Source organism: Mytilus trossulus, chromosome 1, assembly GCF_036588685.1.
Source record: "Mytilus trossulus isolate FHL-02 chromosome 1, PNRI_Mtr1.1.1.hap1, whole genome shotgun sequence".
In the NCBI taxonomy this organism is placed as follows: Eukaryota; Metazoa; Mollusca; class Bivalvia; order Mytilida; family Mytilidae; genus Mytilus; species Mytilus trossulus.
The window spans coordinates 35,938,148-35,964,375 of record NC_086373.1 but is presented as its reverse complement, the minus strand read 5'-3'; the positions used below and the strand labels follow the sequence as shown (position 1 = coordinate 35,964,375).

At 32.0% G+C, this 26,228-nt stretch overlaps 3 protein-coding genes across 3 annotated transcripts; 2 read left to right on the top strand and 1 right to left on the bottom strand.

Annotated features, from left to right (window-relative positions):
- Positions 1–1,201: 1,201 nt before the first annotated feature.
- Positions 1,202–2,711, top strand: LOC134714399 (uncharacterized). Its single transcript, XM_063575669.1, has 3 exons — positions 1,202–1,543; positions 2,135–2,206; positions 2,524–2,711. The coding sequence occupies exons 1-3, from the start codon at positions 1,249–1,251 to the stop codon at positions 2,709–2,711; spliced, it is 555 nt and encodes a 184-aa protein (XP_063431739.1). The 5' UTR covers positions 1,202–1,248.
- Positions 2,712–4,843: 2,132 nt separating this feature from the next.
- Positions 4,844–7,319, bottom strand: LOC134707637 (serine-enriched protein-like). Its single transcript, XM_063567590.1, has 4 exons — positions 7,185–7,319; positions 6,489–6,816; positions 5,888–6,087; positions 4,844–5,421 (listed from the first exon to the last, which is right to left on the bottom strand). The coding sequence occupies exons 1-4, from the start codon at positions 7,270–7,272 to the stop codon at positions 5,249–5,251; spliced, it is 789 nt and encodes a 262-aa protein (XP_063423660.1). The 5' UTR covers positions 7,273–7,319; the 3' UTR covers positions 4,844–5,248.
- Positions 7,320–10,995: 3,676 nt separating this feature from the next.
- LOC134722985 (protein SEC13 homolog) lies at positions 10,996–26,002 on the top strand. Its single transcript, XM_063586620.1, has 10 exons — positions 10,996–11,131; positions 11,702–11,746; positions 12,277–12,392; positions 16,082–16,233; positions 16,554–16,643; positions 17,061–17,104; positions 17,774–17,901; positions 21,193–21,313; positions 22,168–22,311; positions 25,683–26,002. Exons 1-10 carry the CDS (start codon positions 11,129–11,131, stop codon positions 25,779–25,781), a joined length of 942 nt encoding a protein of 313 aa, XP_063442690.1. The 5' UTR covers positions 10,996–11,128; the 3' UTR covers positions 25,782–26,002.
- The last annotated feature ends 226 nt before the right edge of the window (positions 26,003–26,228 follow it).

Here is a 26,228-nt window from a genome sequence, read left to right as displayed (position 1 = left end):
CATTATCCTTTTTTTCATGCTTGAAGATATTGATTTGATATTTGGTGCATGTTTTGTCATGACATGTTACAGGTCAAGTTCGATTTTCACGATTTGAGCCTTTCTCCTTATTCGTGCAGTTGAAGCCCTTTCCCCAAAATTAAATTTTTGATGAAACACTTTTCCATAACTAGATGTCTACGTTGGCAGAATGCGGCCATGAAAGAAAAAAAAATATGTTGTTCTCTCAAGGTACTTTGTCGTAAATCTTGTGGAAACGACATAGCATCTTGAAAGAACGACATAGCATCTTGAAAGAACGACATAGCATCTTGAGGTAACGAGATAGCTATCTTGTGGGAACGACATAGCATCTTGAGGGAACGATATAGTATCTTGAGGGAACAACATATTTTTTTTTCTTTCATGGCCGCATTCTGCCACCGTAGATTTCTGTTCAAGGGAAGAAAATTACCTTTTTTTTTGAAAGATTTGTACAAAGTAAAATCACAAAAATACTGAACTCTGATGAATATTCAAAACGGAAAGTCCCTGATCAATTGACAAAATCGAATGACAAAACACATAAAACGAATTTCATATTCCTGGCTTGGTACAGGCATTTTCAAATGTAGAAAATTGTAGAAAAGACATTGTATTTTTAAGACAAATGACAAATGAGATGTATTTCCTTTTCTTACGGTAATCGTTTGAAGAATTTAGTGGTAGATTTGTTTGTTAATTTATGTAGTTTACACCATGACAAGTTATAGATCAAGTTATAATTTCGTTCCATTAAAATAATGTTTAAACCGAGAGGGAACTATGTATTGCCATGCGCAATACTCACAGAATTCTTGTAATTCTGACAATGCCAAATGTCTTAAAGAATTGAATAGAGAAACAAACCTTAAAGATATTTTTCAATATCGTTATCAAATCGATATCGTCTGTATCGTCGATATCGACAACCAGAAAAAACTAAATGGTTTATTTGGAAAACTGTTGTAGATGGATATTTGAAACATTATTTGTCGATATCAGATGAACATAATGTAAACTCATTGAAATAACAAATCAGTTCAGAGTTTCTTTTAATGTTTAATAAATCGAGAGAAAAAACGAAAATACCATGGCCAAAAAGAAAAACACAGAAAAGGATGACGAACACGTCCAAGAAGGCAATGTTTTGTTCTATAACGTCACAATAAATGGTCTTGGAGACGTTCATTATTGTATTTTCGGCTTCAAGTTAGAAGGTCAATAATTATGGGTGCTAAACTAACAAAATTCAATTGTTTTAAGGGTTGCGGAAAGGGAAACAGCAAAACAAGAGCATCGAATACCTCTGTTTCTGATCAACAGTCACAACAGAAAGCTAGATCATCAGCCGATATCATCAATGAACTCAAAACTATTGGCATAATTTCAAAGAAGGCAGGAGGTGTGAAATTCTCAGTCGAGATACCAGACGAAAAACCACGAAAGAAAAAACCAAGACGCCTTCCTGCTATAAGCTGCCCAGAAAGACAAAAAATCCAAAAAGATACAACACTTATACAAGGTAATTGTCTGATGTTTGTACATGTATTACTGCCCTTCAGATAGCTAGAATATTGAACATCTGACAGGTTATACCAAGTATTACACTTAGGTTGCTAGCTGTAATAAAAAAAATGTTGCAATATAAATATATAAGACAGATCAACCAGAATTTTACTGTGTAATTTTGTATAAGTCATCAAGTTTTAAACTTATTTGTTCCCCGTTTGCACTTAAATTCATAATTCTCATATGACAGTAATTATGAATTAGGATACACCTCATGTAGCGTTCTCATACTTATTCTTTCAAAAAAGGTACAGAGTTGGCGAAAACTTTGCCGGAAATAATTCTGATCAAAGCTTTATACAATCCCCAATATACAATTCAAACTAGTTTAGTCTGTACTGACTACTTCCTTTCAAAGCCTGCTATGAGAGCGCCTTACTTACTTACTTACTGCCCTTGTACGCCAGTGGCAGCTCTGTATCTCTTTAAAGCAATCAAAGAGACATAAGATCGTAATTGATTCCAATCCCCGATGCTTACACAATCTTAATCTTGTCAGATATACACTTACCTATATGTATATTATAGTATATATACTTTTCAGGAAGTCAATACGACCGAGAGGAAAAAGATCTCATGACTGAAATCAGAAGAATTGGTGCTATCGCGGAAAAAGGTAATGTGTGAATTTAAAGATTACTTTTAACTTTTAACAGACAATTTCATATACAAAAAAAATCAAAATCCAAACAGCTTCAAAAGAACAAAAAAAAGCCAACGAAAAACTTGAAAAAAAACCAAACCTGTGATGTTATCTGGCGTTTGAATATATGTGTCTTTGATACTTTTACTCGAAAATGTGTGTGACGGTCCAAATAGGGCGACGCTTAAACAAAAAACCTTCCGTAATTTATCTTTTATCAATCAATAAATTTATTTATTTTTGTTTCTACATATGGAATAATCTCAAATCATGTGCTTCTTTTTTTACAGTTATCATTGCTAGAAAAAGTGAAGAAAAAAGACAAAATGTCATAGCAAGAAGGGAAGAAATTATAAAAAGGAAAATAAAGAAGACGGAAGACAAATTAAAAAGAGATGCAGAACGGTTAATCGAAAGAGAAAGAACGAAGAAAGAGAACCATGTTGTGGGAGAAGTTCTTCCAGTTGTGTCAGTTTAAAATTATAATTACTAGTATTTGAAATAAATATCTTTATTTATATACATACAGTATATAGTAGTAAAGAGGTATCTTAAATGTTCCAATTGTTTTGTTTTGCATGCAAACTAATTAGTCAGGAGCCTGTGATTCAGTGGTTCTCATTTATTGCTGTGTTTTATATTTGTGTGTTCGTACCTTATTTTTGTACAAACTTACCATCTGTTTTCTTGTTTGACATTAGACATTTAGGGGCCTTTAATAGCGGTATGTGTTTTGATCATTGTTGAAGGCCGGGCTGTGACCTAAAGTTGTCTGTGTTATTTGTCTCTAATTGGTAGTTGTCTCATTCACATCTTCTTACCTTCATATTTACGACATGATATTTTTTTTGGAGTCTCAAAACTAACACTTTTGTCCTGATTATAATTCATGAACTATTTGCCACTAGACAATAAACAACCAATAACAAAGATATGAAAACTTACAGAGAAGAAAGCGATATTTATACAGGTTCAAATTAGAACTGGAAAACGATTTTTTTTTAAATTATAACCCATAACTTTAAATAAGGTTGAAGGGATATATTATCTAAAGGAATTTCTGCATGTGATGCAACACAAATACGTTGTCAAGCACAACGAATTGAATGAAACTTGTCTTCAACTGCTACACCACTGTCCCAGCTGGAAGGAGGGATGAGCGTTAAAAAACTGAGTTGACTCCAACACCCCCCTCCCCCTCCCCCAAACAAAAGACGTAGGCTTAGTGTTGTCTGTCATATATTTGCTGTTTAAATATTTTTCAGTGCAAATTAGGTTATCGGATTGCTCTTATAAATCGTTTCAAACAGTTTATCCTTCGCGTTTACAAAAAAAAAAAAGGATTAAATTACAATTCTAGCCGATATGACTTATAAGCATGGAACGAAGCTCATAAAGCCGTACTCTATCGCCACGGAAATAAAATAAATTGCTTGCCGAGTTTGAGGGTTTTGGTCCTTGCTTGGAAATTGGGGTTTTTAGGCTGGAATTGTTACTTTTTTATCCTTCTTTTTAATCAAATTAGTTCCTTAGCGAGTCACTTATAGTTCCTATGGTCCTTTTATTTAAACAGATAACAACTCGACAGACTTTCAAACAAAAGCAATGACATTTCATATTAACAAAAATACACTGATGAACCTCCTTTACCTTCAAAATGTATCAGTATGATTTGAAATATAAATAGTAGATTTCTGCAACTTGCGAAGAAACCAAGAAGAATATGATATAAAATGTGGCGCGTTGTTTGTGCTGTTCAATATACATTCGAGGACAAAATATACTCATTAAGCTAAACATTCAGCTGTATACTTACAAAAATAGTAAATAATTAAATGGTGTTTTTTTTAAATAATGGACACATAATTGGTGTCGTTGGGTTGCTTTTTCATTGACGTATAACAAGATTTTTACATATATATTTTATAAAACACAATTTGATGTTTACTCCTGCAGCCTAATTTTACTGTTACAGCCGATTCCATTGAGTTTGTTGTCAAAGGTAATACCTTTTGTTAGCTTGCTTGTTAGCCTAAACGTGAAGTCATTGTTTTGTAAGGTATGCTACCCTCCTTTCGAAGTAGTCTAGTCCTACAGACAGATAGATTGGTAAGTTTTGGACTAGTCTACTCTTAACGGAGGACAGTCATGTTACCTAACATTACAATTACTTCATGGTTAAGCAAGCAAGCAAGTTAATCAAATGTATTGCCTTTACCTATATATAAGCAAACCAAATGTAAATTGCCTTTACCTACACTCTCTTTGAAATCGGCTGAAGTCTATTTTGGTTTCAACAATTTTAAAATTGTAACAACCCCGGATGTTTTATCAATTTTTGTTTGTTTGCGATGGACGTATTCGTACACCGAAAACATGAACTTCTGGAAAACGAAATAAGATTAGCAATGCTACTGAGATTTAGAAAAATTATGTTTCTAATGCGTAAGTTACACGAAAAATTTGATAAGCTAAAAATACAAGTCAGGCACGGCAAAAAGTACAACAAGAAAGGAGTTCAATAAAATAGTTCAGACAATTGGCAACTATAAACAAATTAAATGCAGTGAAAGTTTATTTTTATAAGCACTATGAATACATCATATATAAACGTTTGCATAGTGGCATTTTCAATCATGTATAGTTATCTGCATAATTCATAGAATACAATGTAAAGCACTAAAGTTGATAATTCTGCAAATTCAAACTTATGTCTCTTTGCTAGTACCGCAATCTTGTTCACTGCTACGGTAATCTCTTGAAACAGTTGAAGATGTTAACGATGTCTTTGTTGTAGTTCTTAAAATCTGAAAAAAACAAAAACACGTGAAAATGGCTTGTAAATATTTTTGGAGAATACTTGATACTTAGACTGTTTTGTGTCTTCGTCCGATACGCTTTCATTCATTTGAAACATTAAAAACATAAAACATCGTATTTTTTCCTTACACCCACCCCTACCCCCTACATGCACTTACATTACACAGAATCAATCATAAGTTTTTACAATAAATGTTAAAATTTTACCTTAATTCTTAGTTTCTGTGCAGCTTTGTGGTGGCCATACAATAGTGTTTCTTTCATCATTACGGAAGAAAAAGATTGTACTGACAGACATCGGTCTATGAATTCCCAGCATGAACTCCGCAGGTCAGGAATATCAAACTCCGTAGCCAAACAAAGTAGCCCTATAATAAGATCAATAGCGATAAGCATTAATTTTGGATGTAACGCGTATTCTGATTGGCTGACGTTATTTTGTTATCAGCCCATAGACATAATTTAGTCATGTGACCGTGACGTCATCAACGTTTTTTCATGTTTTTACGGTTTAAAATGGAATTTAGAATTAAATTATAAAAAATGAATGTAATATTTTTTCTGTCTATTCGAAATAACATAAAAAATGTGGTGTACACTGTTAAATAACCCGCTATGCGCGTTATTCAGTTTGCACCCAATTTTTTATGTTATTTCTTCGTAGACAGAAAAAATATTACAGTCATTACTTCATTACTAGTTAAAACTGTTTAAATTTGTCTCAAGAAAAAAATGTTTGTGAAAAAAAAAGAGAAACACTTTTCTGAGAAAAAGCCCTCCCCCTTTTTTTGTCAATCGATTGATGTCCATAGCTAGTTCACTACTTATGCTTACCAGTAACTGTAGGTGGCTCTATTTCTACTGTTCCACAATGGACAAACAATAGAAATGTACGGAATATATCAGCATCATAATTATCTATAGTGAAAGTAAGTGTGTTGCTCTGTTCTGGTTTGGTATGCTTAGTTTTCTTCATTTTCTTCTTTTGTTTCATGGCTTCTTTTGAGTGTTTCAAAAACATAACGAAAAATAACCTAGAAATGAAAATAAGAATTTAATATTTTTTCCCCGAAAACTGTTCTATTATACACAGAAAACATGGTTATTATAGCTGCTTAAGTGTTTCGATTTAGAGTTGCGTGTGGTTATAATATTGAATTATTTAGGCGAATCACTTCAAACGAAACTTGTTGTTTATTCTAACTTTTTATAAAAAAAACCAGATGGCATTTAGAATGACATTGAATTAAGATAAACTTAATTTCATTATCACTATAACCTTTTTATATTTGAAATTCTCTGATAATTTGGAAAAAAAATCGATATGTTGTAATTCGTCCAAATTTGAGACTGTTTTGAGAAAATGCATATGAACTATATACATAGATACAAATGTATTCGAGACACTGTAGATCAACATCTATAAAACAATTACCTGCTTCGTGTGCTCAGAATAGCCTTCAGTCCATAGACGGGAACTCTTTGTGGGCCTACGATAAACACAACATCGCATAAATCAGGCATCGATAATATATATCGAATGTTATCGATCAATGTATGAACATTGGTTACTTTCATCGAATTAATATCATTGAATTTATATATGCCTTCATCTTTAGATGAGGAATTATCAACCAGAGTAGATTTATCAGATGAAAAGTCTGATTTATCAGATGAGTTGGTCTGTAGGAATCTGTTAGAGCGTTTTCTTTCTGTATCTTCATCAGAGAAGTACTCGGGGGAATCATATCCAGATGAAAAGTCTGAAAATACAAAATGATATTAGATTTTAAAGATATTGCGAGAGTGTTTCAAAACAGTTTAGGGTTAACTACTCACGGTGTATTTTTGATAAAATAAAAAAGAAGATGTGGTATATGAGACAACTCTCAACAAGAGACCCATTGATACATAAATGTCTAATGTCGAGATATAACTTCCAGTATATGAATCACATTTTAGATAATTATGAAAATACAAAAAGAGAAGAAAAAAAGACATCAGTAAGGATGGTAGTTTTTCTTAATAGGATTTACTTTAACCTATTTCATTCTATTAATAGCTTTATAACGAGTAGAATTTTCAAATCCGACGAACGTTTACAGATAGTTTAAATTGTGCAAATGCTTACCTTCAGTTTCACTATCTTGGGATAATAAATTTGCTTTTTCTTCTACCAGAGTTTGACATTTAGTTATACTGTTAAACGATGCCATCATGTATGTCTTGTAAGCTTTGGTTGTTTAAATGATTTGAAACCCAGGCTTGGGATATTTATACGCTGATTTCATATTTAAAAATTCAAAAGTGTGACATTCCGAAAATTGATCTGTCAGTTCATAAATACTTTGGCATGGACATGATCCTTTTCTATTAATCTAACTAACTGTATAGTGTTACGTTGGCAAGTTGACGACTTTTGGCTTGGAGTGATCAGAGTGCCATTTAATGGCTTTGACGATTATATCATTAATTACCCAACACCTCATTAGAGTAATTATCATTTTGTTAAGATTATTATTTTGGAACCAGCAACCATTTCAGAAAGAGGGTTCAACACGCATAGTCATTGATTTTTAAAATGCACAATAAAGTGTTGCAAGGTGAAATTAATTAGCATTTCCAGTCATTTCGATGCAAAACCAGATTCTATTTTATGATATTTGTTTATATTTTTCAGAAAGTAAATGTTTATATGTGCGCCCGACTAAATACGGTGACCTATAGTTGTTAATGTTTGTGTCATGTTGGTCTTTTGTGGATAGTTGTCTCATTGGCAATCATACCATATCTTCTTTTTTATAAATGATATCATGAAAGTATTAAACAAAGGTAAATTCATGGTATACGGTGTCATCTTTGATTACGACATTCACAGTACACAATCGGTATAGTTATTTATCTAAATATATGCAAACTAGTAGACAAATTTGCAATTGATTAGTAGGACTTTTTTTCTATGAATAAAAATTAGTGATTTATTGTATTTTATCCAAAATATTCAAACAAATACAAAATATTTTGATTTTTTCAAAGATTTTTTTTCCAATTTAACTTTATATAAGAGCTGAGACTACTATAACACAGAGATTGGTCACTACCGATTTATCGTGTAGTGTGAGTCTCCACTTTTTCAGCTACGTTAAGATAACGTAGTTTCGTATTCAATCGTAGTTTCGTATTTATCAGTAGCAGACGACAAATTTCATCACCTAATCACCGAGACTACTAATTGTCTATTTCAGTATCGGATATAATTAAAAATAAATCATAAAAAAAATTGAATTAGAGGGAAAAAGAAAATAAATTATTAATATTTTCGTTTAACTATTCATATCTGAGACTACTATAACACAGAGATTGGTCACTACCGATTTATCGTGTAGTGTGAGTCTCCACTTTTTCAGCTACGTTAAGATAACGTAGTTTCGTATTCAATCGTAGTTTCGTATTTATCAGTAGCAGACGACAAATTTCATCACCTAATCACCGAGACTACTAATTGTCTATTTCAGTATCGGATATAATTAAAAATAAATCATAAAAAAAATTGAATTAGAGGGAAAAAGAAAATAAATTATTAATATTTTCGTTTAACTATTCATATCTAGATATTCTTAATCAGTTTATAGTTCGTTAATAAATTTTAATTATGCGGCGAAAATGCAAATGTGATTATAATCTTATCCATCTTAAAGTTTGGTACATTGTTTTGCTACAGGTCCGTTAATTGTATCTAATAAACAAGTATTTTACCTGTAAAGACAGGTAGTCTCAATAGCATGGGAGGTGAATTTGTTTCACAGCTGGGTGCCCTCAAGATACACGAGGCTCCGTTAATTGCAATAAACTTGTATATACTTGTACAAGGTATTTTTACAGCTCACTACGAGTACCCAATGTAACATTTTTATTGCAGTAAACCTTGTCAATTACCATCGTTGCACTGGAGGTGGGATTCAGGAGGGTATAAATGGGGTTTTACAATATTCAAAAAACATGTCGAGAATGGAGAAAAATGGACCGTCAAATAAAGAATAGAGACTAGAAACTAACTCGGTGTTACAATTTAAGGTGGTACCTAACACTACAGGGAGATAACTCTGAAAAATCAGCAGAACGTTTTAATGACGTTGTGTTCATAAGGGAATATCAAGCTTCTCAATGATCAAAATAAGTGTTTGTCAAACTGCTATATAACCAGTGTAATTTTTCTGATTAAACGGTTGGTATAATTTTTTTGAAATTTTTATATTTTTGTCAAAGGGTCAAAGTAAATACTTTGTCAAAGTTTTAGGAAAATTAAACGAGCCAAATTAATTTTAGTTAAAGTGTTAGGTACCACCTTAAAGAATAGAGAATAATTACACAGAAATAATCAAATCAAATATTTTATTATAATAAATAAAGAAACCCCACCAAGAACCTCATTCAGATTATCCTACGTAAATTTTATTTTTGAACCCATATTTTTTTCGATTTCAACCCCTTTCTCTTATGTCTTTTTTTTTAATTTTCAGTTTGATAATTAGGTGGTGCGGTTTGTTTCTGATCACATATAGTCATTGCTTTCTATTAAAGATTCAGCTAATAAGGATGCCTTTCATAATCAGTAATAAATGATAAATCAAATATTCCTTATTCAATCAATTTAGATAAAGATTTTGCAAATACAAATACATTAGAAACACAAAATTTCATTACCAGTCTTGTATTACAACTCCAATTTCCGGTGCATGTCAAAACATGGAGGGAAACAAAATAGTGCATTTTTTTCTGAATTTTTTTCTGAACTCAATTTTTTCTGTTTGATTATAGGTTTATGCTGAATTGAAAGATATATATAGACTTTAAAAAAAATCTGTGTTATAGTAGTCTCAGATAAGAGAGATAATTCTTTTAGCTGAAAAAATCTGGACAGCGCGAAAATTGCCCTTCTTTTTAAACCTGCTGCAATTGTTTGCAACTGTCCTAAGTCAGAAATCATGCTGATGCTCAATAGTTGTCGTTTGTTTATTTTGTTCATACGTGTTTCTCCAATCTAATTGAAATGTTGATCTCTGATTACGTTATACTAACTGCATATGCAGTATAACGAGGCTCGTATAACGTAATCAGAGATCAACATTTCAATTAGATTGGTGTTTCTCGTTTCTCGTTTTTTTAGTATATAGATAAGTCCTTATAACAATTTATAAAAGTAAACCATTATAGGTCAGGGTATACGGCCTTCAACACGGATTATTGACTTACACCGAACAATAATCTATAAGGAGACCCAAAATTTACCATTGTTAGACCGTTCAAACGGGAAAACTAACGGTCTAATCTATATAAAAAAAAAAGAGAGAAACGAGAAACACTGACGTATAAATTACATAAACAAACGACAACTACTGTATAAACTTTTAAAATATCAATATTTTTCTATCTTATTAAAAAAATAATGGTAAACTTATCTTTTGCCAAAGTATAAAAAAAAACCATATCGGTATCAGCATGATGCGGTACTGAATATTATATACCGCGATGATACCGGCTGATCTACCTTAACCTTTTTTATGCGGACATTTTCTGTTTATAATGCACCTTTAACACATTGTTTTCTCACTTTTGCACCATTGATAGAAGAAAAAAAAGAAGAAAAAATCGCACAATAAGTAAAAACAAGGATTTGTAAAAATCTAACTATACAAATCCTTGGTAAAAAGAAAATAAAAAAAAATGTGCAGAAATAGAAAATAAAGCCCTTTAATATTAAATCATATAATCAAATCATTCTTTTGGTGTAAAATCAAAATATTGAATTGTTAACTAGACAAAGACGTTCTACATAACAATATTTACAGACATACAATATAAGATTCAAACATCATTATGAATTCCATCTAGTCCGGTCTCCGGTAATGTTGAAAAAGATTCACCCATCGGTTGAAGGGGAGATAACTTTTTGATTTTTACCGGAAGTAAATTTTGCCACGTTCGTGTTGACATGTAAAAATTAAAGTCTGGCACATTCTTGGGCATTTGAGAGAAACAAAACACGCTAATACCTTACTTCAGGACAAACCCACAATGGTAGGTTGCGGGTGACAAATTTTGCTAAGTATACTGTGCATAGGAAAGACTTACACACAATACAACTGTTATAAGTGTTATGAGACCGGCTTCTTTTAAGTTTTATATACATAGTTTTATGGTATTTTTTTAGTACTAATATGTGTGTAAAGATAATTTGAGATTGTTCCAACACGGCAACAGTGCAACTTTTTTCATTCTCAGATACAGGTAAACTGGTCATACATAAGATGTATACTAAATATGAAAAGATGTGGTATGATTAATATACATGTACATGTATATCATTTTTGGCCAATGACACAATTTTCCACAAGAGAAAAAAATGACACAGAAATTAGCAACTTGAGGTCACTGTACAGCCTTCAATAATGAGCAAAGACCATACCGCATAGTCAGCTGTAAAAGCCCCAAAAATAACAATGTAAAACAATTAGAACAAGAAAATTAACATCCTCATTTGTGTTAAATGAATGAAAAAAATATATACAGATATATGTATCATATAAGTTAAACACTCGTAAACAAATGACAACAACTTAGTTAATTAATTGTGTTTAACTATTTCAGGTTTCTGTCATCAATTCTATAGATACAGCTCATGAAGATATGATTGTAAGTAATAATACCGAATTTTAAGTCAATGGACGGTGGACCAAAAAGCAGCCTTGCTTTTTAAAATATATTAATATAAAGACAATACAGACATTTCAATTCTTGTCAGACAAACTTATCATATGAGAGAACTGCAATAGTTTTAGTCAACACAATTTAAAATTAGCTAAACAAAATCCTGAAAAGCAATGCAAAATATAATAACAATCAATGTATTTTTGTAACATTTTCAAAAGTAACGCAAATATAAATCAACCCTTATATGTCAAACTAGGATTTTTTTCAAATATGAACACATCATTGAAGTTGCAAAGTTGGCTAGAAAGGGCTATACACAAAAGAAATGTATTGCTTTCAAAATATGGTCATCTACACAAATGTATTAAACTATTAATTCTTTTGTATGATGTGTCTAATGTACATGTAACATCAAGTCCTGCGTCTGAGCCTGTTTGGTATAATACACGCTCACCTCATCATTCAAATGTTAGTAATAGGACGGAAGACAAAAATATAATAATTCATTTCAGCATGATGCTCAGCTTGACTACTATGGAACAAAACTAGCTACCTGCTCATCAGACAAAACTATTAAAATATTTGATGTTAAAGATGGACAACAGACACTTATAAATGAATTACAAGGGTAAGAATATATATAAGCCCAGGTGGTCGTGTGGTCTAGCGGGACGGCTGTAGTGCAGGCGATTTGGTGTCATAATATCTCAGTTGCATGGGTTCGATCCCCCCCCTGAGGGAAGAACAAAAAATTTGTGAAAGCAAATTTACAGATCTAACATTGTTGGGTTGATGTTTAGACGAGTTATAAAATGACTGAATAAATAGTCAACAATTAATCTTACAGGGCGATGGATCATGTAAAATGATTCTGTACACTGCAAAATATAATATATATATAGTGTTTCCTGCAGCATTTAAAAAGGGCAGGGTAATTGTTAAGCGTGATGGACAACAATTTTAGGGCACTTACTTAATATAAACAGGCAATTTCTATGAAATGGATTCATTTAAAACATACTATTTTAATGCTATAAAAAGGACATATACATCTGTAATCAATCATTAAAACAAATTGTTAAACAAGAAAAGTGTTTAAAACATATACCGTTTAGGAAATATTTAAAACAATAAACACAATTAAAAACAAAATCAGTTCTTTAAAAATGTTTAAAAACAAGAAAGAACTATGTCATATATATAAAAATATTGCTTTGGCCATATCAATTGTCATTGACAAATCCTCCTTTTTTTCCTTTCTCTTTCTTCTTTGCATTTCTGTTTCAACTATGAATTCATTGACTGATTCATCATGTTCATTACTAGTGTCACAAACATTCTGTGCCTCTCCGGTGTTGAAAATAAATAAATTACACATAAAACAAGAATATCTTAAATAATCTGGAAGTTTTTTCATAAATTGTTCCTTTCTTAAATTAATTCAAATTAAAAACTGAAGAAGTAAATTGTAAAAAAATAATTTGATGATAAAACGAATTAATTGAAAGTAATTTATATGCAAGTGATTTCATGAGATCCTTGGCCTAACTCAACTCTAACCTTAAATTATCCCTTTGACAAAAGTTTATTTTTACCCCCTAATTAACACCATTGCAAGTGCGTAACCATTTTGTATATAAATCTACAAACCTTTGAAAAAATGATAAAAGCTTTCTGCATTTTGCGGCCTGTTTCTCATTTTCTTCCTCACGTTTTCCCCTCATCCGATTTGTTGATGGCATGATCAGGGGCGTAGGTAGAAAGAAACAATGTGCAAGCAACTACCGAAAAAATTTTGGGACTCTTTTACGCAGAAAAATGTTTTTTTTTCGGTTTTCGATTATAGGACAGTTGAAAGAGGAGCTACATGTAGATAGGACTTATAAACAATTTATGAATGTAAAACTATTAATGAAGCTTCTGAATAGAGTAAATCATGGTTAATTGAAAACGTAAACTACACATTTTTCTGATACAGAATTTACTTAAAATTGTCCAAAATCGGCCCTTCGGGTCTAGACAGAAACGAACTTCTTTATTACTTTGTCAATATTTACACTGAAACCACAGGCACTTGTCTCAAAATAAAATTTCCTATATACCTTAATATAACACAAGGTACTTAACTAAATTTTTTGAAAAATGACACCCAGTCCCGAGTGTTATATTAAGGTATATAGGAAATTTTATTTTGAGACAAGTGCCTGTGACTGAAACGCCGATGAATATGCAGTAATGCTAGCGATGATAACCAGTAGTTGTGCATTGTTCATCGTACATTTGATTTCAACAGACGTAGTACACTGATAGATCTCCACGGTAGCACTTGCAAGATGTTTAAAACCATGCAACATACGTATTCGCCATCGAGCGACCTCCCATGATTGAATTCGTAAAAACTACAAACAGGGTCAGTTTCGTATGTCTCAGACAATGTTGAAATTATTTTAGTTTGTTATATTTCCTTCAACACGAAAAAGCAGATACGGCACAAAGAAGCGATTTTGAGATAATACCAGATGCGACTACATTCTCCAGTTCCCTTATCCATATATGGTCTATAAACGCAAATTATAATGAGACTTTCCTATACTGTTTTGGCGTGTTTGCAGGTTGGTTGGCTCTGGTAGTCTGTCGGACACATCGGCGTGTCATATTTGCAACGATATCAAATGGGTTCTGATAAATCTAATGCCGATTTGTACATCTCATTCCAAACAGATAAACCGTACTCTGTAAAATGTGCTTCGAAATTACATGTCTTAGAGTGAGTATAACAAATTCAAATCTTGTAAAAGATACAAGTTACTGTCCGATTTTGTCATGATCTCCAATAGAACTTCTATTTTGAACTAAATGCCGTTATTTAATGACATTTCATCAATTAAAAAATTGACAACATATGTGTTTCTTTAAACATTTAATTTATAAATGTTTATTTTGCAATTTTATTTTGCATGCCAAATCGATGTGCACGCAACTGCGTGTTGGCGTATAGGGAGCTACGCGCCTGATGATTAATTAGTATCTGTATTCACTATTCAATCTACATGATCTATTGCAGTTTGCTAATCAGCTGATTACGAAATCGATTACAAAATGGCGTCCTAGTGAACTTTTGTGTTACGTTTGAAGGGAAATAACTTGAGCGGTATTCATAAAATATGTCTTTCAGTACCGGTTGTTAATTACGATGATAAAGGCATGGCGTCAGGAATTTCGACAAAATTAGGGTAGGGCGCCAAATCTTTTTCCCAAAAAGGGCAGGGCGTCGAAAAATCGTTGCAGGGCGTCATTACACGCCAAAACCACCTGTAGGAAACACTTATATAACAAGTCAAAAAGGGTACAACATCATCATTAAATAACTATAAAATAACAAATATTAGATATTTCTGATAACAGATATCCTTCTTCAATAATAGCAGAAGTCAAATGAATCATTTCAATATATTCAAACTGAGAAAATATATTTATATCACATGCATATAGTTTATAGATGGTTTTATTTGATTGTGTATGTATAAAACAAAAATAAGGAAATGTGGAACATGTATGTTTGCCAATGAAACAATTATCCTTCATCAGAAGCCAAATGAGGATACAATTTTCTTTTCCTTGGTGTACCCACCTTTTTGACTATAAATCTCCAAAATTAAGAAATTTCCTTCTTTTTCAAATGTAAATTGTAGGCGTCAATTTTTGACCTTATGAGCATATGCAGTATTATAATTAGCTTTTACTTACCTGAATCATTAAATGATTCAGGTAAGTAAAAGCATTCAATAATAAGATAATAAGCAAATTTAATCAAGAAAATAATAAAGCTTTTTTTTTTAAACAAGAACTTGTGATATGATTTGATTACCAACAAAACAACTCTTAACCAGAAACCAAATGATAACTATAGGTTATCATATTCCTACATCAATGAGTAAACCTGTATTGCATATATTTTAAGATGGAACATAACACTACAGGGAGATAACTCTGTAAAAATCAGCTGAATGTTTTATATTTTATATCATGAAGGACAGCTGATGAAGGAAAGTTCTATTAAGTTTCTCAATGATCAAAATTTGTGTTTGTCAAACTGCTATATATCCAATGATTTTTTTTTTATAAATAAAGTGTGTGGTGCAAGTTTTTTGAAGTTTTATATTTTTGTCAACACGTCAGAGTTAGTGTTTTGTCAAAATGTTATGACAATTAAACAAGCCAAATTATTTTTAGTCTAGGTGTTTGGTACCACCTTAACAACTTGGTTTCCATAACAGTGTATTATAGTATATGTTGTAAATTATCTGGTTTTTATAGACATGATGGACCAGTTTGGCAGCTAGCATGGGCACATCCAATGTTTGGTAATTTGATAGCATCGTGTAGTTATGACAGAAAAGTTATAATCTGGAAAGAAACAAATGGCACATGGGGAAAGTTGTATGAATACACAAATCACGACTCGTCAGGTAAGTTATATTATTGTATAAGATTTAAGTAGTAATAACATTAAATATGTGAAGGTATTTGATTCTATCTATACAAGAGAGAAAAAACAGTTGTCAAGCGAAAATTTAAAATTTCTTCAGATTGACAATTTTGATGGTCTTATCTGACTGAGAAGTTATTTGTCTAAACTACATGTATGGAAGGCCATTTGAAAAATAAAAATTGAAATTCATTATTGCAGAAAAATATGTTTATGTTCGTTCTTACTTAAAGAGACAAATAATTTTCAGAAAATCAAATTTATATAAATTTAATGAACAAATTATTTCTTTTTTTGTAGTAAACTCAGTTATTTTTGCACCACAAGAGTTTGGATTAGTTCTGGCATGTGGAAGTTCTGATGGTTCTATATCCATTATTTCAAGTTCAGGTAAAACTAATTTTGATTAATGCAATTGTTTTCTTAAGAAAATACAAATCAAAACTTACAATGTAAACGGAATTATTGAATGATAAATAAAAAGAATGCTTGACTTTCATCTTTTGAAATTTGAAAATAATATCTTGAGCCTATGGTCAACATCAGTATGGTCAGTGAACAAGAGTTTATTACCAACAGAGTCAAGCTTAAATAAATTCCTACTTATTCAGAAATTCAAGTACATGTATCAAAGATAAATATGTGGCAGATACAATCCTTTGATTTATTAATAGATCAAAATCTTTGATTCCTTCAATGGTTTGATTTTACATTTCTTTTAATTTTTTTTTAAATTGTCATGCCATGACTGCTAAAAGTAATTTTTAATATATAGGAATCTTATGTTATTATATTTTCATTTAATAGGTGATGGAAGTTGGACAGCAAAGAAAATAAATAATGCTCATAGTGTAAGTACAGATTTGATTTGATTTTTTTAACACCACTTTTAAGCACCGATTTTGAGCTATGTTGTGGAGGCAAGTTTTTTTTTTGTGAAGGAAGCTGGAGTGCCCTGAGAAAACAATGACCTTCGATAGGAAAACTGACATTCAATTAAGATTGTAGTCGAGTGCATCTGCATGAGCTGGGTTCGAAACTCACAACCTCAGTGTTGACTGGTTAGTGATTAAAGTAGTAACATCTTAAACCACTTGGCCAACGAGGCCCTGTGTAAGTACAGAGGAACTGCTGGAGAGTTAATATGTACAAGAACATGCAGTCATTACTTTTGTAAATTTACTCCACTAGAAAATTACTTACTGGGATTTATGTTTCATGTGTGTGTATTGAAAGGAAAAAATGATGTGTGGTTGAATTTTTTACATCAGCTTTAAAGAACCATATTGGATGATGACTGTGGTTATGAAATAATAAATTTAAATGTCTTCATACCGTCATTATTAAAAAAGCTTTATTGTCTTTTGTCAACTACCAAGTTACCAACTAGCAGTTTTTAATGTTGACTCTACCAAGATGCATTTATATAGACTTTATAGTTTCCTACCAGTTAATTATCAAAAAGGTTTAAATAACTTACAAAATGATTTTCATATGAAATCTTTTGCTTTTGTTAACAGATTGGTTGTAATGCAGTTAGTTTTGCTCCTTATGTAAGTCCTGGTGCCTTGTTAGATCCATACAATAAACAGACACCAGTCAAAAGGATTGTTTCTGGAGGATGTGATAATTTAGTAAAAATTTGGAGGTATGTGCATTATATCTCTATATAGTGATGTAATATAAAATAAGATAAACAAGAATGTGTCCTCAGTACACGAATGCCCCACTCGCACTATCATTTTCTATGTTCAGTGGTAATTTGGGTAAAATCTCTAATTTTGCATTAAGATTAGAAAGATCATATCATAAGGAACATGTGCACCAAGTTTGAAGTCAATTGGACTTTAACTTCATCAAAAACTTCAACCTGAAGCGGGACAGACGGATGGACGGTACGACAAATGGACGAACGGACACACAGACCAGAAAACATAATGCCCCTCTGCTATACTAAAATTCTTAAAGGGAAGTCCCTAATTAAATTAAATGGCAAAATTAAACCTCTCTGACACTTGTATAAGCAATTTTAGGGTTTTCTTTTTATTATTGGAAACTTGAAATAAACCATACTATGATCATTTCCCCTGTTTTAATTACAGTGCAGCTAACATTATGCTAAGTAAAAAATAATGATCATTTTGTTTAAAAACAATATCAAATTATCAAAAAAGACACATTTGACGTTCCCATTTTTATACGACTGCTGTCATATAATGGTCTCAAGTCGTCATTGTCCGAAGACAGTTGGTTTACGGACAATAACTATAGTATAAGTAAATAGAAATCTATGAAATTTAAACACAAGGTGGTTTATAACCACTAAAGGAAGGTTGGGATTGATTTTGGGGGTTATGGTCCTAACAGTATAAAAATAAGGGGCCAATAAAGACATTTTTCTAGTTTCCAGACAATAACTTCTGTTTAAGTGTATGGATCTCTCTGAAATTAAACCACAAGTTTCCATACCACAAAGGAATGGTTAGGATTGGCTTTGGTGGTTATGGTGCTAACTGTTTAGGAATTGGGGCACAAGAGGGGGGGAACAAGGGTTTCTTGGTTAATGGACAAATATGACAATTTTAAAGCTGTGTAAGGGATGTAAACCAAATACATGAGGTAATGCAAACATGATATTTTGGATTAGCTCCCTTAGATTGCTATAAAATTATGTCTAAAGAAATTCTCCTTTCAGATTTCAGAAATTAAAAAAAGAAATTTCTTTTTTGTCAAAAAAAAGGGGAAGAGGGGTATATTTTTTTTCCTTTTCAAGTTCAGTTCAATATGCAACCTGATGATAATAAGATAAGCATACATGTGAACCTCCCGACGGGAGTACAAAACTCCCGTTTTCAGGGGTCTCCTCCCGTCCTCCCGTTTAGGAGGAAAAACTCCCGTGTATGAAATATTTCGTAAATGAAAAATTTCAGACGCCATATTTGATCATTTCTTACTACTGTACGGGTGTAATTGACACCTGTGTAAAAGTTTACCTGTACATCAAAGAAGATGTATAGTTAATTGGCTTCACTTGACAGCTTGGGTGTCAAACATACTGGTAATCAACGATGTTTACCTATATCTAACTGCCGTTGTGTTATAAAAACGATGTGTATTGGGAATATTGAAATACATTTTTGTTACTTCCCTTTGTTTTATCCTGTTTTCAGTTATTTTGCTTTTAAAAATGTAAATTGTAAAAAGACTATAAATGAATAATATTTTAATCAAATAATCATAAAGGATGTTGATTAAATGAATTTAAATGTTTTGGGACAAATAAAAAAATATAAATTTATAAATTATTTTAGCAATCTAGACCTCCTTTCAATGATCAAATTGAAGTTTATATTCCAAATCTGTTTATAACTCAATGAGAATGGATTAAATAATATGAACATTTAGACTGATAAAAGTTCTAATTAGTTTAATTGGGATTATAAAACCTTAGGATTGAGAAAAGTAGATGTTAGAATATATAACATTTGATTGTGTAAGCTAGAAATAGCAAAACATTTTACACTGTTTAACTCTTTTTTAGTTTTCTACAAATATGACTTTCATAATGCTTAAAAGCCATGCAGTACTACTGTTAGTGTTTGTTATTTTTTTAATTAATTTATGATGTTGCAAACAAACATGTACAGCTTATTTCTTTCTTATTTGTCTATACATTTACCAATGATAAGGAGATGGAGACATGAATAAAAGATATAATGATTTATTTGACAGCAGTGAACAATCATTTATCAAAAACAAAACAAAACTAAACAGGAAACAGATTCTTCTTAACATTTTATTTTATTCAAATAGAAAGGCAATAAGGGTACTATAAACATATTACAATTTGTAGAAAAAACACAATTTCTACATCATACAGTTACATTTACGACTAAATTTATGTCGATAAAAAACCTCCTGATCTGAGTCCTAATCTCCTGACCAAAATTTCCAAATCTCCTGATCTGAGTTTCACAGTCCATCACATGTATGGATAAGACTGTAAAGAAAATCCACAATAATATAGGGTTATTGCATGAATATTGTCCCAGTTCCCAACTGTTTAGGAATTAAGGGGCCAAAACAAGCATTTTCCTAGTTTCAGGATAATAACTTGTTTACAAGTATTTCAATTGCTTTGAAATTATACCGCAATGTTTTAAATCACAAGAAAAAGGTTTGGATTCATTTAAGGGGTTATGGGGCCAAAGTTTAAGAATTAAGGGCCAACACAAGCATTTTAAGAGTTTCCAGACAATACCTTGTGTGTAATTGCGTGGATCTCTCTGAAATTGTACCACAATGTACCATATAACAAAGGGGAGGCTGAGATTAAGTTTTGGGTTAATTGCCAAAAATATGTAGGAATTAAGGGCCAAAAAGAAGCATGTTTCCAGTTTCCAAACAATCATGACAATAACTTGTGTTTAAGTGTATGGATCTCTCTGAAATCATATTAAAAGGTTCAATATTACAAAGGAAAGCATGGGATTGAGTTTAAGGGTTATTGCTCCAAGGGGGGGTTCAATAAAGTGGGGGAATTTCAGTTTACCATTTTTTGAAGGGTTTTTTTTTCAACATTTTTCAAATTTTGAATTTTGAAAAGTTTCAAGAAGAAATATTCAATTGCATAGTATTGTGCAATAGATGTGTTAGATCTTTAACCACATTAATTTTGTGGAAAAAACCTATATTATGTCAAAATTTTGATAACGATCAAAATTCAGACAGTATCAAGCTTGAATATTGTGACCAAATTTGCCCCAACTGTTCAGGGTTCCATCACTGGGGTCGTATAAAGCTGCGCACTGTGGAGCACCTGGTTTTATTTTAAATTAAGTCTTGTAAAAGTAATCTGGAACAGGATATATTTTTTGGGTAGCCTAAAGCATGCAGTAACAGCGATTATATAATAATTTTATTCTTTTAATTTCATAAGAGAGGAAGAAGGAGAATGGAAAGAAGAAAAGAAACTAGAAGGACATAGTGACTGGGTTAGAGATGTGGCATGGGCTCCTTCAATAGGTCTACCTAGAAGTACTATAGCTAGCTGTTCACAGGTATGACAGATCTTGTAACAAACATGTGTACTATTTGGAAATTAGTATGGTGTTCATTATCACTGAACTAGTATATATTTGTTTAGGGGCCAGCTGAAGGACGCCTCCAGGTGTGGGAATTTCTCGCTACATTGAAGACCTGTTGGTGACCTTCTGTTGTTTTTTTCTTTGGTTGGGTTGTTGTCTCTTTGACACATTCCCCATTTCCATTTTCAATTTTATGTAGTTGTTATTTTAAGGAATTTTGTTTATTTAAATTCATTTAATAAAGTTTTTTTTTTTTTTTTTTTTTTAAATTGCAGTGTTAATTATATTATATGCCCTGCTGTTCTATAAGAGGCATACACTGTGTAACCTCTGTCTGTACAATATGTTTGTCTGTCCATCCATCCATCCAATGATAATTTCCATCACATTTTTCTCTGGAACTAAGATCCAGAGATTTATTAAATTTGATGTCAAGCTTCTTGTAAACATGATATACAGTAGGATACATTTTCATATTCATTATTTTCTGACATGAATACTGATAAAAATCATATAGTTCAACACATTATGAGCAAATTCAAGGAAATCATAAACATAAAACTCTGCAGTGCTTTCTTGAATTATTTTTAACCTATAGTGTTGAGAATAAAAGAAGCAGTACTTTCTACCCAAAAGAATGGCAAATTACATAATAAAGGGTTGGAAGACAAAACAGGCCTCTACTAAGATACTTCTGGGTATAAGTGACAAAGTGAAAGACAATTTATAGTCCATTTTAAGATCATTTTGAGCGGTATATTCAGTTCTGGGGCACTAACAGGATAAAATCTTCGGCAGTTACAAAATCATATTTATTATTTTTTCAGGATTTCCGTGTAATAATTTGGACGAATGATGGAACTGGTAATGATTGGTCTCACAAAATACTTCATAAGTTTAATGATGTTGTTTGGCACCTCAGTTGGTCAATAACAGGCAATATATTGGCATGTTCAGGAGGAGATAACAAAGTAAGTATAACAAAAGTAGGTCAGCATAAATTCTCTTACAGGATTATTTTTGTCTTTTCTTGTTGCATTGGACATTTGACAGTTCATTCACATAAATTTGATTTTAGACTGAAACATTTCTTTAATTTGCCTCCAGACAGTAACAATACTTTTAATCATGAATGAGTGGTATTGCCATGCTTAAAGCAGTTTCATTGTCAGTGTTGCAGTTGGTAGGCATTAATAATAGGGGTTTTATTGTCTTTTTGTTTTTTTGTTGCAGAAAGCTTGACATAGGGATAGTGATCCGGCGGCAACGGCGGCGGCGTTAGCTAACTTCTTAAAAGCTTTATATTTTAGAAGGTGGAAGACCTGGATGCTTCATACTTTGTATATAGATGCCTCATGTTACGAAGTTTCCGTCAGTCACATGTCCAATATCCTTGACCTCATTTTCATGGTTCAGTGACCACTTAAAAAAAAAGTTCAGATTTTTAGAAATGTTGAATTCTCTCTTATTATAAGTAATAGGATAACTATATTTGATATGTGCGTACCTTGCAAGGTCCTCATGTCTGTCAGACAGTTTTCACTTGACCTCGACCTCATTTCATGGATCAGTGAACAAGATTCAGTTTTGGTGGTCAAGTCCATATCTCAGATACTATAAGCAATAGGGCTAGTATATTCGGTGTATGAAATGACTGTAAGGTGTACATGTCCAACTGGCAGGTGTCATCTAACCTTGACCTCATTTTCATGGTTCAGTGGTTATAGTTAAGTTTTTGTGTTTTGGTCTGTTTTTCTCATACTATATGCATTAGGTCTACTATATTTGTTGTATGGAATGATTGTAAGGTGTACATGTCTAGCAGGCAGATGTCATGTGACCTTGAACTCATTTTCATGGTTCAGTGGTCAAAGATAAGTTATTGAGTTTTGGTCTTTTAATCTTATACTATATGCCATAGGTCAACTATATTTGGTGTATGGAAATATTTTATGATCTTTATGACAGTCGCACAGGTTTTATTTGACCATGACCTCATTTTCACGGTTCATTACACAGTGTTAAGTTTTTGTGTTTTGGTCTATTTTTGTTCAACTATAAGTAATAGGTCAACTATATATGTTGTATAGAAGCATTGTTAGCTGTACATGTCTGCCTGGTATGGTTCATCTGACCTTGACCTCATTTTCAAGGTTCATTGGTCTTTGCTTAGTTATCTTAATAAATGTTAAGTTTATGTGACAGTTGTAATAAAGCTTTATACTTAGGACTATCAACATAATATCAATGATTAGTACAGAAGGCGAGACATTTCAGCATGTGCACTCTTGTACTAAATAAAAGGCAGTAAATATTTTAAAATAATTAAACTTAATTAACAGTGACCTATAGTTGTTAATGTTGTTTGGGTACTAAACACATGTTTAATCACAGCTCAATTTATCTTGGTACATTTGATTGTTTGGGTACTAAACACATGTTTATCCACAGCTCAATTTATCCTGCTACATTTGATTGTTTGGGTACTAAACACATGTTTAACCACAGCTCAATTTATCCTGCTAGTTTTGATTGTTTGGGTACTAAACTCATGTTTATCCACAGCTCAATTTATCCTGCTATATTTGATTGTTTGGGTACTAAACACATGTTTAACCACAGCTCAATTTATCCTGCTACATCTGATTGTTTGGGTACTAAACTCATGTTTAACCACAGCTCAATTTATCTTGGTACATTTGATTATTTGGGTACTAAACACATGTTTAACCACAGCTAAATTTATCCTACTACATTTGATTGTTTGGTTGCTAAACACATGTTTAACCACAGCTCAACTTATCCAGGTACATTTGATTGTTTGGGTACTAAACACATGTTTAACCACAGCTCAATTTATCCCGGTACATTTGATTGTTTGGGTACTAAACACATGTTTAACCACAGCTCAACTTATCCTGGTACATTTGATTGTTTGGGTACTTAACTCATGTTTAACCACAGCTCAATTTATCCTGCTACATTTGAATGTTTGGTTACTAAACACATGTTTAACCACAGCTCAATTTATCCTGCTACATTTGATTGTTTGGGTACTAAACACATGTTTATCCACAGCTCAATTTATCCTGCTACATTTGATTGTTTGGGTACTAAACACATGTTTAACCACAGCTAAATTTATCCTACTACATTTGATTGTTTGGGTACTAAACACATGTTTAACCACAGCTCAACTAATCCAGGTACATTTGAACCACAGCTCAATTTATCCCCGTACATTTGATTGTTTGGTTACTTAACACATGTTTAACCACAGCTCAATTTATCCTGGTACATTTGATTGTTTGGGTACTAAACACATGTTTAACCACAGCTCAATTTATCCTGGTACATTTGATTGTTTTGGTACTAAACACATGTTTAACCACAGCTTAATTTATCCTGCTACATTTGATTGTTTGGGTACTAAACACATGTTTAACCACAGCTCAATTTATCCTGCTAGTTTTGATTGTTTGGGTACTAAACTCATGTTTATCCACAGCTCAATTTATCCTGCTACATTTGATTGTTTGGGTACTAAACACATGCTTAACCACAGCTCAACTTATCCCGGTACATTTGATTGATTGGGTACTAAACACATGTTTAACCACAGCTCAATTAATCCTGCTACATTTGATTGTTTGGGTACTAAACACATGTTTAACCACAGCTCAATTTATACTGGTACATTTGATTGATTGGGTACTAAACACATGTTTCACCACAGCTCAATTTATCCTGGTACATTTGATTGTTTGGGTACTAAAAACATGTTTAACCACAGCTTAATTTATCCTGGTACATTTGATTGTTTGGGTACTAAACACATGTTTAACCACAGCTCAATTTATCCTGGTACATTTGATTGTTTTGGTTCTAAACACATGTTTAACCACAGTTCAACTTATCCCGGTACATTTGATTGATTGGGTACTAAACACATGTTTAACCACAGCTCAATTTATCCTGGTACATTTGATTGTTTTGGTTCTAAACACATGTTTTATCACAGTTCGACTTATCCTGGTACATTTGATTGATTGGGTACTAAACACATGTTTAACCACAGCTCAATTTATCCTGGTACATTTGATTGTTTGGGTACTAAACACATGTTTAATCACAGCTCAATTTATCATGGTACATTTGATTGTTTTTAAGAGTTTTCAGTTTTAATTGATGGATTATATTTGTTAACAAAGATCCTCAATTTGTATGTTTTAAAAGTTTAATTAAACTTGAATTCTGATGTTTATGAATAAATAGTATGTATAATGCACAGGTCCAACACGAAATAAATTATAATATAACATTTGTTTATTTATCTTTTTAGGTTAGTTTGTGGAAGGAGACTTTAGAAGGACAGTGGGTGTGCATCAGTGATGTAAACAAAGGTCAAGGACAAGTGACTGATAAATCAATATCAAGTTGATCATGTGACATTTTGCCTATCAGAGCCATAATACATAAGTTGTTGAACTATTTATTGTCAGTTTTAATTAATGGTAGATTGGAGGAATTGTTTACTTCCTGCTTTAAGAGAGAAAGTTATTGCAAGACATTTTGCCAAACAGGAAGTAAAATGCTACTCAGATAACACATTGTGTTTCATCATGTGTCTCATTATCATTAAATTGTTTCATGTATACAAAATGGTTGTTTAGTTTTTATACGACAGCAAAAATTGAAATTTTTGGTTGTATATTGGTATCACGTTGGCGTCGTTGTCATTGTGGTTGTCCGAAGACATTTGGTTTTCACACTCTTACTTTATTAAAAGTAAATAGCAATCTATGAAATTTATACACAAGGTTTATGACCATAAAAGGAAGGTTGGGATTGATTTTGGGTGTTTTGGTCCCAACAGTTTAGGAATTAG